Source organism: Haliotis asinina, chromosome 8 (assembly GCF_037392515.1).
Source record: "Haliotis asinina isolate JCU_RB_2024 chromosome 8, JCU_Hal_asi_v2, whole genome shotgun sequence".
NCBI classification, from domain to species: domain Eukaryota; kingdom Metazoa; phylum Mollusca; class Gastropoda; order Lepetellida; family Haliotidae; genus Haliotis; species Haliotis asinina.
Window position 1 is genome coordinate 50,715,290 of NC_090287.1, and position 19,556 is coordinate 50,734,845.

Sequence of the window (19,556 nt, forward strand, 5' to 3'; positions counted from 1 at the left end):
AGCGTTAATAAACCCTTAAGTACTGACATCCATTTCAAATTCTTCAAGAACATTTGAAAGTGCTTTTGGTAATACAAGACAAATGTAAATTTGGATAATAACCTTTTTTTTTGTTTCTCTGGAGGTTTCTGGGCTAGTTCTTGCCCCTAATGTGATATTGCTGGATCCACACACAATTACTCACACATGTACGCACACACTGCCTCATGTCATCCATCCACTTGATAAAGGTGGAAGGATATACATGTGATCCAAAGCGTTGTGTTCCTCATAAAAAGTTGACATCCGGCATTCCCCCCCAAAAATAAATAAAAAGACTCTCTGCCTTAAGATGTGATTTGAAACTGAAAACCTCTCTGAAGTGTGAACCTCTGTGAAAATGTTAACCATGATCATTAGAAATGGGTTAATCCTGCCTGGTCTTCAAAGCCTTCTTCCTCACATCAACATGATGCCACTGCCAGTGTGGGGCAAGGCTGCAACTGGGTGAATACACTTGAACGGATCTTGTGAAATACACTTGAGTGAGTGAGTTCAGTCTTTCGCAACATTCAGCAATATTCCAGCTATATGGCGGCAGTCTGCAGATAGTCGAGTCTGGACCAGACAATCTAGTGATCAATAGCACGAACATCAATATACGCAATTGGGATACGATGGCATGTGCCAACAAAGTCAGCGAGTCTGACTTCCCGATCACGTTAGTCGCATTGTACGACAAAGAATGCACTTGAATGGACATTGTAAATACACTTGAACGGCTGCATATAACAACACAGTGATGCTGTAATTGTTATTAACACGACTACCTGAAACCATAACAATGAGTATAAAATATATAACTGACCTGTAAGGCGTATCTCGCAAACGAAAGCTGAAGTCAGTAAAGATTTGCCTGTGAAATACTTAGTGCTCCGATATTAATTGGTACGTTACTCATAATCTCCCTAAAATATATAAATCACCAACAAGTTATCTGTGGTGTTTAAATTATCCACATTTAGAAGCTGAGTATTTTTGTGATATGCTGCACATGTTAAAGTTCATCCTTGTTGTGAAAGAAGCGGATGCTGTGAGTCAAAAACCATACAGCCATATTACTTTCCTTGTGGTTACAATGTGACGATGTAAATGGAAAACAGTATGTTATACAAAGTTATATCCCACCGAATTTGGTTTATGTCCACGTTGGGGTAAATGATAGGAGAGGTATTTGTCTGAAATAGATAGACACCTTACAACATTGTGCAACTATACAGACTTATAACCGTCTTTACATATTTTACTGATTTTCCAAAGTAGTCGAAAGTGGGCCTAAATAAAACACTAATAAGATTGCATTCATATTTCTAAATCTAATATTCTTAAAAAAAGTCAGTCGTAGTAACCAACCATTTTTATAAATATGAGTCATTCTAACCAACATACATATAAGAAAGCAAAATAAATGACAACAGTTTTGACTGAAACAAACCCAGAGATATTCCCTGGATACACGCTCGTCGTTCTTATTGAAGTAATATTTCGTTTCACTCCACAATCCACAATTTACTTTACTCAAACACGCTTCTTCCTGTTTTGGTTAACAACATAAACATCACGGTCGCCGAATGTCGTAAGTGAACAGGCCTGACAACACAGGTTTGAATCATAGGCGAGAGCTGCTATGTCAAGCTGACCTGACATTGGAAGGTTATGGTCTTGACTGTCTGACTCCACTGTTAGCGAAATCGTAGTTTTGATCCAAATGACTGCAAGTTGCAACTTAGTGCAAGACCTCACACGAGGGCGAGCGTCCCATCACTGTGGACCTACCTACAATATCTAAGACAGAACACTTTAATATCAACAAAGGAATAATGAAAATGACTCAAGTCTGGAAAAATACTCACACAACAGTTTCACCACAAATCCAACCATGGCAATCCATTTCCCATTTTCAAAGCGTGCCTATTCTCCAAAAGCTAATCAGGTCAGTATGACCTACAATGTACGTTTGATGTTAATAATACTAATAATATTATACTAATGCAGAGATAGACCAACTGTTTCAGAACATGTGATCAACTTGTCTCTGCCTACGACAAATATAAATATGAATCTGTGACCAGGTATGGTGAGCGTATGCATTCACTGAAAGGCCAATTAGTGAAAAAGAAATTAAATGTGTCATGGATGTAATTATTTTGATTCACATTAATGAGCAAACTGAATTTTGTGTTTTCCATTATCACATGTACTATGTGGGCTAATATAAATCACTCTCATCCACTGTTGAAACACAGTAATCTTAGAGGCCAGGGTGCAAACCTAAGAAAGAAACACACTGGTTTCGAAGTGGTCTTCTGCATTGGCTACTTTGAGGGTAATGCTATATTTCAGGGTATTATCATTTGCAGATGCCTGAGGTCTTTCATTAACTGCTCGACAAAATAGGGCAGTTGAAAAAGGCTCTTGCAAATGATAATGCCCCGAAAAGTATTACCATTATTATAGCTAAAATGAATAGAATTTTATGTAAAATAAGAATAAAAACAACAGTATCGGTTTCGAAGCATTTACTGCTAACAAAAAATGACGAAAGTCACTGACACACATTTCACAAATATAGACATGTCATAGAACAACACATATGATGTCACTATTGAAAGTGATTACATTTGACCTTGACCTTTGCCCATACTTCTAGCCACCATTGTTTTTGATGCTCAAGAACGTTAGAGTTCCAGTAGATATTTTCATTGCTGTATGTTGTAATTTATGGTACAATTGTTATGGTTGGCACAGGCAAGAAAGTGCATAATGACAAAGGTACATGTGACGAATGTGAGCCAGATATATCGTCAATAATGAACCCAAGTTCAAACAAGCTGTAGGTGATCATGGTGATTGAACTTCAACAGCTGAGTTACTTATGACATCACCTAACAACAGGCTTTGTCAGGTAATGAATATTCTTGATGTTTGATCCTGCTAAGCTAATTAATAACTAAGTGTTTTGCCCTCTGCAGATTATGGATGCCTCTCAGTGTTTGATCCTGTTGAGGTGAAGGATGGTTCTCCACAAGGAAGACAGCATCCAGCTGAAGACAGCCCTGGGTACAAGCGAGATACAGCTGCTGATAGGGGACATCACCCAGCTGCAACAAGATGAGGCATCGGACATCATCTTTGTCTCAGCCTTTCAAGGTACATTCCAACATTCTTATTTGTATGAAGTATGTGGTTATACATTGGTTTCAAATACAAATGCTGACAGCTGTAATAACAGTAAACATCACTTTTTTCATCAATTGTTTCATTGACACTTTTTTTCATCCTCAAATGAAGAATTGAGGAAATTGTGTATAATGTGCTTCTTAAACTTTTAATGTGTTTCTTAAACTAAAATACTATTTCATTACATTTTTTTGTATAAATCTTAAAGCATCATTTGTGTGCAGGAGACTACTCTGCAGTTTCATCTTTTACGCTTATTGGTGCCTTGAGTCGGAATTTGAACATCAGCGTCCAAGAACTGTCAAAGGACAAGGAGCTTGACCTCAGGACTAACTTTCATTGCTGGGTGTCCAAACCACTGCCCCACAATGTCCCCTACAGGCGACTGGTGTGTTTTGAGAGGTGAGAATATCAGCCTTCAGGATCAGATATGCATGAATAATTTGTATGAACATATTTTATCCAGTTTTGTCCTGTTTTGATTAAGTATTATGCAATATTGGACCATTCATAATTTATGTGTTGGGGAGGTGATGATGATTTCCATGGGGAAACGTACAATGTGAGTGGCCCCTCTAAAATGTAAATACAAAGTAAGTGACCAACATCAGATAACATCAGATACCCCTCCTCCCCCCACTCCACACCCCTTCCCATGTATTTTAAGCATACCTTTTTAATAATTTGTGATATTGCTGACACCTTCTACCTCACCCCGAACAAAATGATTTCATTGTATCTGTTGATTGTCAAGGCAGTTACGATAATGAAAACCGGATGAGACCTAATTAATGATATTTTGACCTCTCCAAAACATAATTGGAATTTGGATACATGTGAATTTGATGATAAGCTTATTGTTAATTTCCAGTCACAGGCCTACCAAACAAACAGTGAACAAATCATTAAAACTGAACGTCTATATACCAAAACAGAAAAAAGTCACAAAAATTGGAAAATAAACTTTAAAAACTGCAACAATATCCTCTAAAACTGAAACAAATGCTCAATAATGGAAAACTAATCATTTGAAACAGTGCCTGAGAATTGTCATGAAGCATACAAAATGGCAGTCATAGATTCATCCAGAAATGGTAACCATAGCATCGTGAAACAGCATGAATATCATCAAAGATGGCAGTGAGGGGATTGAGTCACCATGAGTCTAATCTTGAAAATTTGATATTGGGTTGTAGCGCATCAACTCTCTATTTATTGTATCTACATCGCGATATAAAATTTTGAAGTCATGGTGACGAAAAACATTATGGACCAAAGCCTGTTTTTCACCCCTTGCCGTTTTGTATGCTTGGCGACTGTTCTCGGGCACTGTTGTAGCTGACACATGAGTTTTGTTTCCATTTCAAACAGTTAGTTTTCTGTTACTAAGCTTTTGTTTCGGTTTTTGACGATATTGTTGCAGTTTTGAAGCTTATTTTTCTATTTTGGTGATTTATGTTCTGTTTTAGTGTATATAGGTTAAGTTTTGATGATTTGTTCACTGATTGTATGGTAGGACTGTGTCAGGAAAGTAGTTGTTCATAATCTGACCTCAGGTCGTCACCATGGAGAGCAGTCATGGACCTTAAATTTGATCTCACATGTTTGTCTGATATTAATTATGAGAAGCATAAGTCTCACCTTCAAATCTCCAGATCTCGAAAGGCTGAAGCTGGAACAATGGCCCAGCAGATCAGCACCATGTTCCGTGCCATGACTCCTATCTTTAACAATGAGGACACAACAGTCATAACCCCACTTCTAGCCACAGGAAACCAGGTCAGAGTTCATGTGTGATTATGTTTTGTACAAATCAACGCAAACAAATTGGAATTTGAAAAATGTTCAAGGATATTCATAATGATCCTAAAAATGTGGGGTATCACTCATTATTTGTTTACTTATTTATGTGATCCTTTTGTCCTGAAATGTTGTTACATGATCATTGAAACTTGGGTATGAATGAAGTGTGTAGCCCCCTTTCTCAAAAAGCTGTATCCACCTCAGATTATTCACAGGTTGGAGTCATTTTGCTGGCTTATTGCTAAGTGCAATGTTAAACAGCAAATAAACTAACAATTTAAATGTCATCAGCTTTGACTATTGTAGTACTTTTTTTTATAAAACTGTTTATCTGTAGATGTGTAAAATCTTATCTGCGTACCTTCCTTGTACAAACTGGTTAACTTATTCATTCCCAATGGTAGTGAAACTGCCTGTGCAGTGAAGTTCTTGAGAGGCATGTAGAAGTTGGTATTCAAGTATAAGACAAAATGTTATTTGTATACTCAACATTTCAGGGGTTTTCGTTGCCCATTCATCAGGTGATATATATTTAAGCTAAATTCCTTGTGTATTCTAGCGCCAATCCCGAGTGGCAGTGCTGAAGGCAATGGTTGATGGAGCTTGTCACTGGATCAAGGCTGGTCTCCCCCTAAGATGTCTGAAGATTGTCCTGTATGCTGCTGACCTCAACATGACTGACATACAGGCTGTGAAACTGTTCAAGCAGCTGAAGAAAACATGGGAAACAAAGAATCTCACACTGGTGAGTCAAGGATACATGTCTTGAGACCTCATAAAACACAGTAAACCTTCATATCACACTTAGCAGGTGCCTTGCCATAACAAACATAATCTTACTGTACTATTAGTACTAATAAGTTATCTCATTTCCAAATGGTAGTGGAAACGCCATCTCACCCAAACACAGCCCCAACCTTGTACAGGCACCAGAAACCCATTGATAAATAAATACATATGCTCACATATTCAAAATGTTCATTGCTGCCGCCATCCAACTGTTTTAGTTGCATACATCACTCAGCAAGTGATACTTCCAGCGTATAAGCAGAACTCTATGAACCCCTCACTGTCAGCTGCATCTGCATCCTAAATGAAAATACTTTGCAGATGTCTCAACCCTCACAGCTTCTTAAACCTGTAGAGGAGGTTTTTGAGCCTTCAGTTGATTTAAGCTCACATCAGTAAAGGCTAACATCAATTTACGATGATCAAGAGCTGCTACTATGGACTGCAGAGAGGTTGCAAGATCATCCTCCCACAGATACTTATGGTATCTTCAGAGTTACCTTGGTGTCTCTCACCTTACCATTAGGGTTAGAATTTATCCTTCAGCTCAGCCACTGCAGCTTCCACTACAATGCCATTTAGAAAGTGGTCAGCTGTAAACTATTTGGGATTACACTGGAAGTGTGGAAGTCGTGGTGGCTGAGCTCGTTAGGTGGCTGACTGTATTTCGTGGTGATTAGGTGCCTGACTCTGAAAGTGTAAGTTTGAATATCGGATGGGACTCAACTCAACTGGAATCCCATATATAATATATTATATTTCTGTATCAGTAAGACTTCACATCATAACTACTGAATCATCAGCTGTGGTATCTTCAATGGTGGACATTAAAATCAAACATCTTCACAACCACCTTCGTGAGCAAGCCAGGCTTCAGTCAGCATCTGTATGTAGAGGCATTCCTCCTGGGTTGGGGAGCACACCTTGACACAGAGGCAGCATCAGAACTGTGGTCTCCAGAGGAGAAGCAACCAAATCAGCCAATTAAAGTTTGAAGCAGTCGTTTGAGCCATCAACCACTGGGCCCCTTGACTGTCTAATCTGTCACTGATGATCAGGACAGACAACCTTCTGCATCAACAAAGTCAGCTACACTGTTGAATTTTATATTGTATCACCTCACAGACGGGCTGAATAGAGAAATGTTTCAAACGTCAGCAGATGCCCTGTCCAAGCCATGCAAACATTCACCAACAGAATAGAAACTTCATCCAGAAGAATGGCAAATGGTGATAAAACAAGGCTACCCATCAGTAGACCTGTTCATAACCTGACTCAATAACAAGATAAGCACCTTCCTGTCGTCATTTCCAAACCCATCAGCATTTGCGTTCTCTCAACCAGCAATACTACCATGAGTACAGCAAAAGTCAGTCAGACCAGTCACCTGTAACTGCTTTTGGTTGTGCCTTATTGACCAACTAGGACTTGGCTATCAGACCTCATCAAGACAGCAGGCAATCTGGTTCTAAAACTTTTAGATTGGTCAAACCATCTCCCTCATACTCACATGAAGCAAAACCTTCCAAATTAGGAAGGTCTTTGCTTTATGGATCATATCAAAAGGAACTTGCCCAAAATGAGGATACTCCAGCCAAGCAGCATCAGCTGTCTCCCCTGCTTTATGCAGATCTTCTAGAAGCTTGCATGACGATAACTGGAAGAGTATTGAGCGCTTTCCTTAAGGGCTTTCCAATAGGCAAAGCTACACTACCCCAGGTAGCAGGGCTCCCCTGTCACCTCAGAATCACAAAGTATCTCAAGGGCATTCAATGGGCACTTACTTAACAGCCATCAGTTTGGTCATCACCATGGCAAAGTGTGCTTAAGTCCCTGGACTGACTGCATTATTATATATAAGGTCAACAGAGGAAGGTTAGGGACCCCGCTTGGAACTTAAAAATTGTACTTATGCATCTGAGAAGTGAAGCCTATGAACCACTTGAATAAACCAGCAAACATATGACACAGAAAATGCTGTTTCTGCTGGCCTGAGCTAGTTCTGTCACACCAGATTTGATAACAGACAAAATCAACTGCTATATCAGTCAAACCATGAGTTTCACATCTCACCATTATATTCATTACTTTGCGGTGAAATTAGGGAGACTTAAAACAGTGTCCAGTCAGAGCCTTATACATCTATGTATGTAAAATGAGTGCCAGATGTCAAAAGCTAAGACGACTATTAATTTTGTTCATGAGAGATGACAATCATATCCTTCTGAATGGGAGTGATCATACTTCAAGCAGATTGAGAAGCAGGCTTAGATCCTCCCTCCACACCAAATAAGAGCACCAGTCTTCATACTAGCTATACATATGGCAGAAACATATGTTTTTGGAAGTCAGAAACAATATTTGCCACTCATTTCATCCATACGGTAGAAACAGAAGTCAGGTTAAAGTTTATGTGCCCTTTCTTTCAGAAGAAATTAGAACATCAGTAATGAATGATAGTGTAAGTGTCACTAACTGTAAGAAAGCTAGAACCTAATTCTAGACATGCTGACAAAGATCCACAGAACAAGGTTCACTTTTTCTCTCATGGGTTTGGACGTTTTTGCCCCACTCAAAGGAACAGATGACCAAAAATATGGCGAATATGTTCCCACAGGGTCATCTAGAACAGATCATAGATCTGAATTATGCAAACAGTGGATCTTACCACCTACAGAGAGATTCAGGCTATAAATATGAGTATATATTTCTTATAGCAATATCATTGATACTTATCCCAACTCATTTCGCTATTCAGTTTTGGATTCAGGCCAATAGAGATAATTGAAAAGTAGAGAGAGTAACAAGTCACCAGTGACGTCACTTGTTTCTGGTACACATATGAGGCTAGGGATGCATTGGGGTGAGATGTTTTCCTGTTCCTCTGAAATTCTAGAGCTGGAGTTTCTCATTGATCTTGCCCTCATTTGGAAATGAGATACACAATTAGAATGAATCAGGATGAGTGTAATTGATAAATTATCCCCAAATATACATTAATGAAATGTAAAGACCTTTTCTAGTTATATGTCTGTTTTCATCTGGCCATCAGTTTCATTCAAAATATTACTGTTTCATTAGGTTCATTGTTATCTCATAATCAGTTCCATATTTGTAGCCAGAAGAGGATCAAAGCATTGATGTGTTCATCTCTCACAGTAATCATGACAACCATTGGGCTGAAACGATTGCTGCCCAGCTGACAAAGATCCGCCCTGGACTGAAGGTGTACAAACAACAGCTCCAGTTCTCAACTAATGAGGTGTGGCAGGAGAATGTCTTCCATGTCATGATGGAGTCACAAAGGTGAGATTTCTTAACAATACAGCAGTCACTTACAGTCCTCTCTGTATTAATGTTTCAAAATGTGTAACTGTACTACCTGAACCCAGTCATAGGATAGAGGCAGAGATGTCACAGTGGTGTAAATGTATTTCCTGAAGCCAGGTCTAAGATACTGGTCCATGAGTTACAGTGGTGTAAATGTACTTCCTAAAGCCAGTTAAAAGATTGGGAAGCATGGTTTCCAAGTGGTGTAAGTGCAGTCTCAATTCAAAATAGAGCCCAAGATGTCCCAGTGGTGAAATATTGACAACCTCATACCCATTTGTCAGTTGTCTGTTCTTCAGATAATCCTTCAGATCAGAAGGTGTAAGGATTTGTATGTATTGTTCAGTCATCATCCTCTTGTCATTCACTTATGCAGCACTGTACTATTTCTGTTCCAGAATCATCACCATCTTGACTCCTGCGTATGTGGAGAGTCCAGAGTGTCTGGAACAGTTCAACATAGCTCTGTGTGTGAACCGACTTTCTACAAAGCACCAGATCTGCCCCATGTATGTGGAGACTGTCAGCTCCATACCTTCCTACTTGCAGTTGGTGCAGTACATTGAGTGCAGGTCAGTACACCTTTTCAGATGTTAGTACACCTTCTTAGATATCAGTATATCTTTCTTCATGCTACCAAACAGAAGACCCAACTAATTGTCAGAACACTGTGCTTACGTCAGGAGCCATGCTAAATGTTAGTTCACCTTGCTGGATGTCCGTATGCCTTGTTGTATTTCAGCACAACTTTGTTGTAATCTTGGAACATTTTTCTGGATGTAAATACACCATGCTTGATTTTGGTACACCTTACTAAGTGTATCAGTACACCTCGTTGAATAGCATTACATGTTGGCAAACATCACCATACCTTGAAAGATATGAGTAGACCTTACATTTTCAAATGTCTGGCTTACACTTGGAGTTAATGTAGGATGCTAGCATACTATGTCCTCATGTATTTATGAGGAGTACATTGGTTACAGTGTCACCATAAGCAGTGCATGATAAGCAGTGTCTTCAATTGCAGACAACGAAAGGAAGGAGAGGTAATTGAGACACTGATCAAGCAGGCATGCATGACAATTTTGAGTTCAGTGCCTGAGTCTGATCAGACCAAAGATAACTCCAAACCAGCCCTGCCGTCCAGGACGACATATGATGTGTTCATATCCTACTCCCATCGAGACCCCACCCCTGCCCAGACTCTGCTACAGTGCCTTCAGGAACAGGACTCCACACTCAGTGTGTTCTTTGACAGGAGTGAACTCAAGACTGGTAATGTTAACAGCCTACCGAGATATAGTCAACCAACACAGGTCAATAGATAGGCTGATATGAAACAACTGTTTCAAGTCACTATTATTTGAAACAGAGAATGAATCAAAACTGGAGAAACTGGCCCGGTAACAGTCCCCCATTCCTTATGTTTCACATTGTATTAACTAAACAAGGGACGGTGGTCAGATTCATTGTTGGTCAATGTGTCCTGATATTGTAGGTCATTGTTTATGCCTGGGATACTGAAATTATGCTCAGTATGTTATGGGTTAGTTTTCATGATTGTCACTTAGCACACATTTTTGTTAGAGACTTTCAATTTCATTTCAGGAAATCTCTGGCAGCAGACTCTCTATGATGCCATGGACAGTGCCCACTGCGTGGTGGCACTGCTGTCCATGAGCTACATGACATCTGATGTGTGTCAGGAGGAATACAACATTGCCCTTGCCAGGGCTTTGTCTACAGTAAGAATTTACACACACAGATGTATTAGGTGCCATGCTAGTGAGGTTTAGGTCCCTATTCATCCAGCTGCAGAACTCGTTAGGATGAGAGAGACACAATAAAATTCAGTGCACCATGCACCTAGTGCAGCAAGAGTTGTATACTCTCCAAGGAGTTGAGATTGATAAGACAATGTGACGCTGAGACTGACGTCCAATGATTGATGGAAACAAATACCAGAGACTTAAGCAAGCAATAGTTGCATGGACATGTGTACTATACAAATATACTGTAAAATTTATAATGATAATAAAAATATTAATAATAATAATGTATCCAAGATGGTCCACAACACCCATGCTTATTGTAAGAGTGAATCAAAATGAGGATTAGTTTGGGATCTGCAATAGTTTGTGTTATAGAGCTCTAAAAGTTGTGATTGTTATGCATATCATTGAAGTCAGTAGTAGGAAAAAGGTTGAGTGGAAACCTCTGTCCTTATGTTCTGGAAAAGAGTAAAAAATGTAGTCGCCCTAACATGACCTCTTTGCCCTGTTACCTCCAGTAGTCCCATGTAACCAGTCACCATATTGTCACTCTCTCCTTCATCACTCACCTGGGCTGGCACCTTGGGTCAAAATGTTTGCCATAGATTTTCACCACCAATGATACATCCAAGAGTCCTATTCAAGCCACTCAGACCATAGTGCTTTAACTGTTTCTGTAGCTCTCTACTGAACTTTTGGAATATGGTTTTCAGATCTAATAATGCTCGTTGGAGAACCAACAATGCAACTACTGGACTAGTCGAATTTACTAATACATCCACAAACCATATGGTCTCATGCCAATCAACATGGATTCCAATTACACTGTGGAGCATATCACACATCGCCTCACTAGATGATGATCATACCAGCTACAGAATTGACTTTAGCACTTAGATGCTGAGCTTTGAATCTTTATGATGACAAGTAAAAGAGTTTTGACCAATTTGCTACTTGCAAAGGATTCACAGCCGTTAACGCCTAACACCCTCTAGTTGTCATATACTACCAGTATATTGATTGATATTTGATATTTTGTTAAATTGATATTTAATCCGTATCCTGACTCATACACCGAGGGGCCTCCCAACCATCCCCTCTTACTACTACAGGCTTCCCTTTAAGCCTTAGTGTGATCTGATTCCAGAGAGAGTGACATGGGTTCATACACGCGAGATCGACAATTACCATTTGCGGATTAAAAAACAGACCAAAAATGTCCATTTCACGTGTATCAAAGGATATACTAACAGACTGGCTTAAAGGATTAAATGTGGATTATCACCTGACTATAAAAACAATGATGTCGACTCCAGGTGTGGTTGATTCATCATCGATTCACTAGGTGTGAATACCAAATAATAATTAGAAACTGTAATGTACGAATCTTGTTTAATGCAAATGGTTGCCATTCAAATACATATTCATTATGAATGATAATTTTATGTACATAAATACAAATCTACACAATACATGACTGTAAATTTACATTATTTCAAAAGCTCTTTAGGAGATGACCACAAGAGTCCTTGAATTCCATCAACATGATGTTGTTGTTCGCAAGTCTCATTTTCAAGAGCTGGTATCAGGCCTCGATGTTTCGGTACCTCTTCTTCGTCGGCGGCTTCTTCATTCCCCTTTCATACTGAAGGAGAAGGGTTTCAGAGGGTGACTGCTCTTTTTGAAGAAATGTGATGAACTTGAATATATTTGGGTGGGCCTTGGTTACCAGCTTCTTCAACCTGTTGTGCCAGCCTTCAAGATTGTTATTGGTCCGTGGACTGTTTGTGTTGTGATGGTTCCACTGCTGAAGATGAAGAGGCCCCTCGATCCAGTTGGTCGTGATGTAATCGGCAACTCTCCAGCATCTGTCAGTCTCTAGCATGGCATCCAATATATCTAACCAATGGTCTTCCACCTGGAAATTTGAAAGAATGATTGATTAGTTAGTTGCAACGAAGTTTTATGGATATGTTTCAAGAGCTTTAATTTAATTCTTTAATTTAATCTTACTGCAAGTATAGATTATACAGAATATTGTAAAAATAAAAATAAATTAAGTACCTTAATATCAGTCCTCATATTCTGGTGATTATGCGGTGGTTCCATTTTGGTAACGATGTCGTCACTGGTCGACATTCTGGCGGGACAATCTTTGACAGTGCATTGTCAAGAGTCCCAGGCATGTCTCTTCTTGTTCGACTTAAACTTAAAACCTTGAAGACATAGGAATCTGCCTCCACGATTTGACGAAATGAATCGAAGTTCTGCATAAGCCATCCTTGCAAGATGCAGTGACGATTGCAGCAACGTTCATACTCTTATACCACGACGTTTGATTAATATTCAATTAATAAAATGCAATTAATTATCTATTATTGGTCAGTTATATATTATCAGTCATGTCGTGACATGTGAACTCATGTTCGGAAAGTGAACTTACTTAAAACCTTGAAGAAACAGGAATCTGCCTCCACGATATTAATCCTCCCTTATTAATCCCTTGATAATCCCTTATATAAACAAACCGCACATCAAAGCTTTGCTGCATGTCGATCTGGCGTGTATGGTCCAACCAAAAATTGTCGATCTCGCTTGAAGACATGATGGCCGCCAGTCACATCAAACTGTTGGTGGGAAGGAGACCAAGGGGCCCTGTTAGGGTGGGTAACAAAGGATAGAGGTTTCCACGCAACCTTTGGAGGGAAAGGGAGATAAGCAATATGTATTTGTCAGGATGACATAAAATATCAATTGTATCATGAAAATTACTTTATCTGAGAACTGGATTATCCTACAATTGGACAAAAAAATGTAGGTTTAGTTTTTTTCTTGGTGTTTCTTTATAACTTTGATTAACCCTTGATAATGATGTTGTGTTCAAAACTATGGGAATCACCCAAGTGTAAGTTTCCTTGAGAGATGATAAAGTCAGGTATTTTGCTGACACTTCAGTCAAACCATTGAGAAAACAATATTCCCTTCACCAATGGTGATCCATATTAGAATGTTGTAAAAGTTAGGTTCCAGAATAAAGTTACCTAATATTCATGTGTGCTTGTGATCCTTTCAGGAAGATGTCTCTCTGATTCCTGTTTCTGTAGAACCTTTGAAGGCCATCCCTCAGACTTTCAGTCATGTGACTATACTAAATGGATCATTAGCCAATCAGAAGGATGCCCTTAAGCAGATCTCGAATGAAGTTATAGATTTGGTTAGAAATGGACTGAAGGGACGAAATATTGTCAAGGTAATGTTTAGCTGAAAAGATTTAGTTAAGTGCCTGATTGAGGAAGGGGTTAAGTCAGTCTACACCATATCCCAGAAAGATTGTCTTTGGTAGCCATCTCTCTCTGATGTAACAGCTGTCTTGATGTTTCAGCCAACTCGCTCAGTTATCACAGTCTTCTTGATGTTTCAACCAACTGTCTTATTTATAACAGTTGCCTTAATGTTTCATCTAACTTCATCAGTTATATCCGTAGATTTGTTGTTTCAACCAACTCGCTCAGTTATCACAGTCTTCTTGATGTTTCAACCAACTGTCTTATTTATAACAGTTGCCTTAATGTTTCATCTAAGTTCATCAGTTGTATCCGTAGATTTGATGTTTCAGCCAACTCGCTCAGTCACACCACAGGAAGTTCAAGAGCTCCACCGGAAACAAGAATTTGATAAACTGTATAAAGTAGATGGAAAAGAAATCCTTTACAAGAACCCAAAACAACAGTCATCTAATGAAAGCCCATTGGACAGAGGTGACCAGCAGATTGTGTTCAGCTTTTCTCATGACTCTCTCCGTCTTGCTATAATTCTGTCTGAGTTGATAAAGCAAGCATCACCAAGCACAAGCTGTACATTCATCAGTGAAAATAACAAAGACAGACTTTACTTGTTAGACCAGTCCCAGCTTGTAGTCATTATAGTGTCAGACGGCTATGTCCAGTCAGCTCAGCTCCTTGAGGAACTTCACCTAAGTCTGTGTCGACAGCGGAGAGAAAAACCCACAAGGATGATGTATCTGATTGAAGGATCACACATCAGTGCCCAACCCCACTATCTCCATCTCCTGGACTACAAAGTCAGCATCAATGACAAACTATGGAGTGTCCCGAAAACCATGAAAACAACATCTAGTGAGTATGTCATTACAACAAGAGGTGGAATGGAGGGCTCTTACTCCTGCACTCTCCCAGAGCGTCTGGCCCTCAGCAAAGCTACACTTGACATCCTGGATATTGTGCACAATCGGTGAGTCTTTTGTTACTCAGCTTGTTTCTTTAACTCACCTTCTCAACACATAGTTTTGAACTTGGTGGAAATGATTATCTCTGTTCTGCCTTAACCTGCTATGCCCTGGGTCGCTTCCATAAAACCATCTTAACATTGATACTGCCATAAGTCTCATCTTTTTTGTTCATCATGGCCTGGAAGTATAGAAACAGAAAAATTGCAAAGATTTGCTTGTCAGTTTATTTTCTGTCTATATTAGCTGTCAGTATATTATCAGTAAGTGAGAATGAAAATAAGTCCACTGGACTAGTAATCCTTTTTTTCTGCATTATTATGAAAGGTTACTTGTTCAAATTTTACAGGGTAATTTTACAGGGGTAATTAGGATCCCAAAAGATGGCTTTATAGCATTTGTCTCAAATGTCAAAGGCCAGCAGAATTTGAATATTATTAGTCTAATATGGTTTCTTTATACCTTTGGGTGAGCAATTTTAATTTCCTCCCTTGCTTGGCTATGCAGGTTATTACAGCTCAAATTTATCATATGTACCTAACGTTCACCTGTTCATCTCTATTCATTTCAGGTTTCACAGCATGCACAGAATGAGTATCTTAAATATCCTCAACATTGGCAGCCTCACCAGTTGCGATTCTGACCACACTGTGCAGATTGAGCAGGTACATTTGCCATTAGATATTAGGTAGTAATCAACATGCTGCTTTGATGTTAAACGTTAGTATGTCTTGATCCTTGTTGGCTTTTGTTCTTTTACCAATATTTTACCTGTGTTTTACTTAGTTATCAGAATGGTTCTACAAACTTGCATCCCTCAGTTGATAATTGGTTGGAAGCCAACACGAACACATTACATGGCTCTCACCGTAATTTCTAACCGCCACTTCAACATTTATTCATGGCTTAAATTTCAGGTTCACAAGGGGTCTCTAGATTTACAAGCTGTTTATGTTCATGGGCTTTAAGGAGTTTAGTCCTATGAATATGACCATTTTCTGATATTCTCAAGTTCTAGTTCATGATCACATGATGTATGTAAATACCCAGCTATGATAATCATAATCATTCCCAACTTATGATTGGTGGTGGCAAAGTTTGAGGACCTAGATGAGGATATATAAAGTGATATCTGTTCATGAAAACTATATGTTCAAACATGCTAATAATGATAGCTAATTGTTACTAAATATTTTGGAGAGTATGCACTTTCTCTTGTTCTTATAACCACGAAGTGGAAATGACTAGGAACAAATTTGTAGCCTCTTAAAACACCATAGTCGATCATGGGACTTCCAGCTATCTTCATTCTCATTTTTACTGCCTATGAGTGAAGATGTCATGCCTTTCACAGAAGAATGTCCTTCAAAGGCTGTAGGCATAACTTGTTTAACATCTCAGAAGAATACAGATATCTTTGGGCAAAGATGACATGACTAATATAAACAGAAAGATGTGTGGAACATGTAATTGCTTCCTTCCACTTCTGACCTCAAGTTTAATGTGTTGACTGTATTTCGTTCCTTAGATGAGAATTGCTCCACTTGTAATCATCTCAATGATGAAGATGATTGTTTTAGATTTCTCATCTAAGAAGCGTAAGAGGGCCAAGAAGCAAGCACACCACTACTTTAGACTGCCTGCCGAAGCTGTTGACAATTTTCTTGAATCATTCTCACATTTGTACCTTAGACAGAATTTATGACATTTTTTTATACCTTGTGTCATGAGTTTTGATCCTTTGAGACCAGTCTCTGATTTTCCTTCCAGAAGAGTGGTTATCTTCAAATTGTTGATTCTCTTCTGGTTTACAATGGCTCTTCTAATCTGGATGACCTTTCAACCTCTGTTGGATTCAGGTTCTTGTTTTTGTTTCTATGATTCTGCCTGTATAATTATATCAATACACTTTCATCAATGACTCCTCCATGTTCAGTGATCAGTCCTCTATCAGTGATTTCACCCACCTACAGCAATTCTGTCCTCTTTTTTGTTTTATTCTCATCCCCCACCTTCCTTGGTGTTTTCTGCCATATTGATGATGACTTCGTCTTGTGTTCATGTTTTGTCTCCTGTCAATAATCCTGCTGTAGCAATATCTACTGTGCTTGCCTTTCGTCCATCTAGCAGTCATCCCACAGATAAGCTGTCATGTCATCCTTGCCTTCATTACCCTCATTACTTACCATTACAAATAAATGGATGTTGTGGTCACGTTCACTTGTCTGCGTTCTGATGTAAACAAAATGAAGGGAAGTTAGGAGAGTTGATCTTATCACCAAAGACTTATCCTTTCTCACTTGATGGATTCCTACCAGGCCAACCTGCTATAGAAATGACTGGGATGGTTCAGGCTTCATGTCGAGAGAATGAAGATTGCAGAAAGTCACATGATCGAATGGGATGGGAGTCATACATTGTATGAGCTGCCTGTGACTACCTACAACAACAGATCGAACTGGGGTGTGTTTGGGCAAGGTGTTGCAAGAGACTGAAAACTTTGCTCCAGAACCTTTCCACTCCATGGTCATATGAGACAAGGCATAACATGAGATAGGATAAGTATTTATTAATATACAATTTATAGTTAACATTTTCTGTTATTAAGGTAAGGTACCTGTTATCCCAGGTATTAATTATTGCCTTCATTTGGGGTTAGGATTTCTGTCCTACTGTGTGTTTATTGTAGGTTTGAATGTTATCAGTGTTATATTTTGTCTGCAGTTTTTAAGAGCAATACACATGGCCGATGACACATCAGAGGATTTAACAAGAGATAGACCCAACTCAGTGAACAGTTACAGTAATGCAAGCAGCTCTCATGAAGATGCCAACTTAATGATGCAAGCACAACCTTTCGGTGCTGATGGAAAAAGACTTAAACGGAGTTTATTTTGTGTCATTTTGTAAAGGTTAGTAGAGGATCATTGGTAGTCTGCTGCTCGATGTAAGACGTACAGTTGTTTGACAGGTGGATCTGTGTTTAGGACTTGGTTGCTTATGTGTCATCATACCCGATATCAATAACTGATTTGTTTTATCACAGGTGACCATAATACAGCCACCAATGACTACATTAGGCATAATGATAAACAGATTTCATGCATATTGTATTTTGGTTGCAACTGTCTGAAAACAGTGTCAGAACACAAGTCATGACAGTTGTTGCAATCTATAAGAGGAAGAAAATATACACAAACAGTAGCTATGTCACAAATTCCTTTTTCATTAAATAAACTATTTGGATTGCAAAACTAATATCAACTAAAACATGTTCAAATGACTCTGGTTTAACCTTTGCTGAGATTTCAGGGAAAAGGAGTGTAATTAACAGTGAATGAATGACTAATGCAAGACAAAATGTTATTGTTGTCAACTGTTTCTTTATTATTTACACAACATTTCTGTTGTCAGGTGGACGAAAGGGGCAAGGAATAGCTCAGAAATGTTATTTTATTGTTGTTTTCGTGACTCTATGGAATGGACGAATACTGGTACTATGTAAATAATGGCATTGTGGGCAATATTATCTGGAAGAAATATAATCTGTATGAAATTGCTAAATTTTCTTGAAATGCACTTTCCTGATCCAGATAGCCACAGCAATTAAATATCCATAAAACTACTTACATTAAACTAAACTAAACATAACTGCATATGTCTTTTATGTGGGTAGCTTTTCAGACAGCAATATACTGTGATATTCATGCAATATACTGTGATATTCAAGTTCATTCAGCAGTTCAGCTACAAATCTTTCAGCAGTATTTTCATGTTTGTATTTTCACATTTCTATATGATATTCCTGCCAATCTCACTTCTAAATATCTCACCTGACAGTCATTTTTATTGTGCCTCATGAGTTGATAAAAACATTGTGTGTGCAGTCTTAGCTTCATGCTTCTTGTAAATAACATTGGTACAGGTATTGTAGACAGGTGCTCCTAAATGTAGGAATTCACATGTCTCAGGACTCACTTTAACAATGAATAAACTTTTGTTTTTTGTATTCTTTTAGTCTAACTTGTGGTTAGTCTTAAGCAGCACACCAAATTCATTCATAAAAATGTTGTGGTTAATTAATACTGAGCAATTATACATTGCCAAAAAGTCGTCTGCTTCAATCTCACTCACCAATGAAACCACAGACAGGTTACATACCTCCTTTGCCTGAACACTGCAGCAAGCTGGAAGTGACGTTGCGTAAAGGATTTTCAGTAAGTTGTATTAAAACTGTGTAACAAGCTTGTCATTTTGCTGATTTCTTGACATCAACAAAGACAAGCCAAAATTTGTGTAATCAGTTGCTCCCAGGGGTTGGGTGATGAGGTCACCATGCACAGATTTCCACCGGTTCATGCTAAATGGGTTATGTTTGTGAGTGCGAAGCAAGC

The 19,556-nt window shown here is 38.7% G+C and overlaps 1 protein-coding gene across 1 annotated transcript; it reads left to right on the forward strand.

The window, feature by feature from the left end:
* Positions 1-3,011: 3,011 nt before the first annotated feature.
* LOC137293469 (uncharacterized) lies at positions 3,012-19,177 on the forward strand. Its single transcript, XM_067824023.1, has 12 exons — positions 3,012-3,189; positions 3,444-3,621; positions 4,875-4,998; positions 5,582-5,767; positions 8,930-9,117; positions 9,540-9,713; positions 10,172-10,419; positions 10,753-10,889; positions 13,990-14,166; positions 14,533-15,167; positions 15,734-15,827; positions 17,887-19,177. The coding sequence occupies exons 1-12, from the start codon at positions 3,054-3,056 to the stop codon at positions 18,070-18,072; spliced, it is 2,463 nt and encodes an 820-aa protein (XP_067680124.1). The 5' UTR covers positions 3,012-3,053; the 3' UTR covers positions 18,073-19,177.
* Positions 19,178-19,556: the final 379 nt, after the last annotated feature.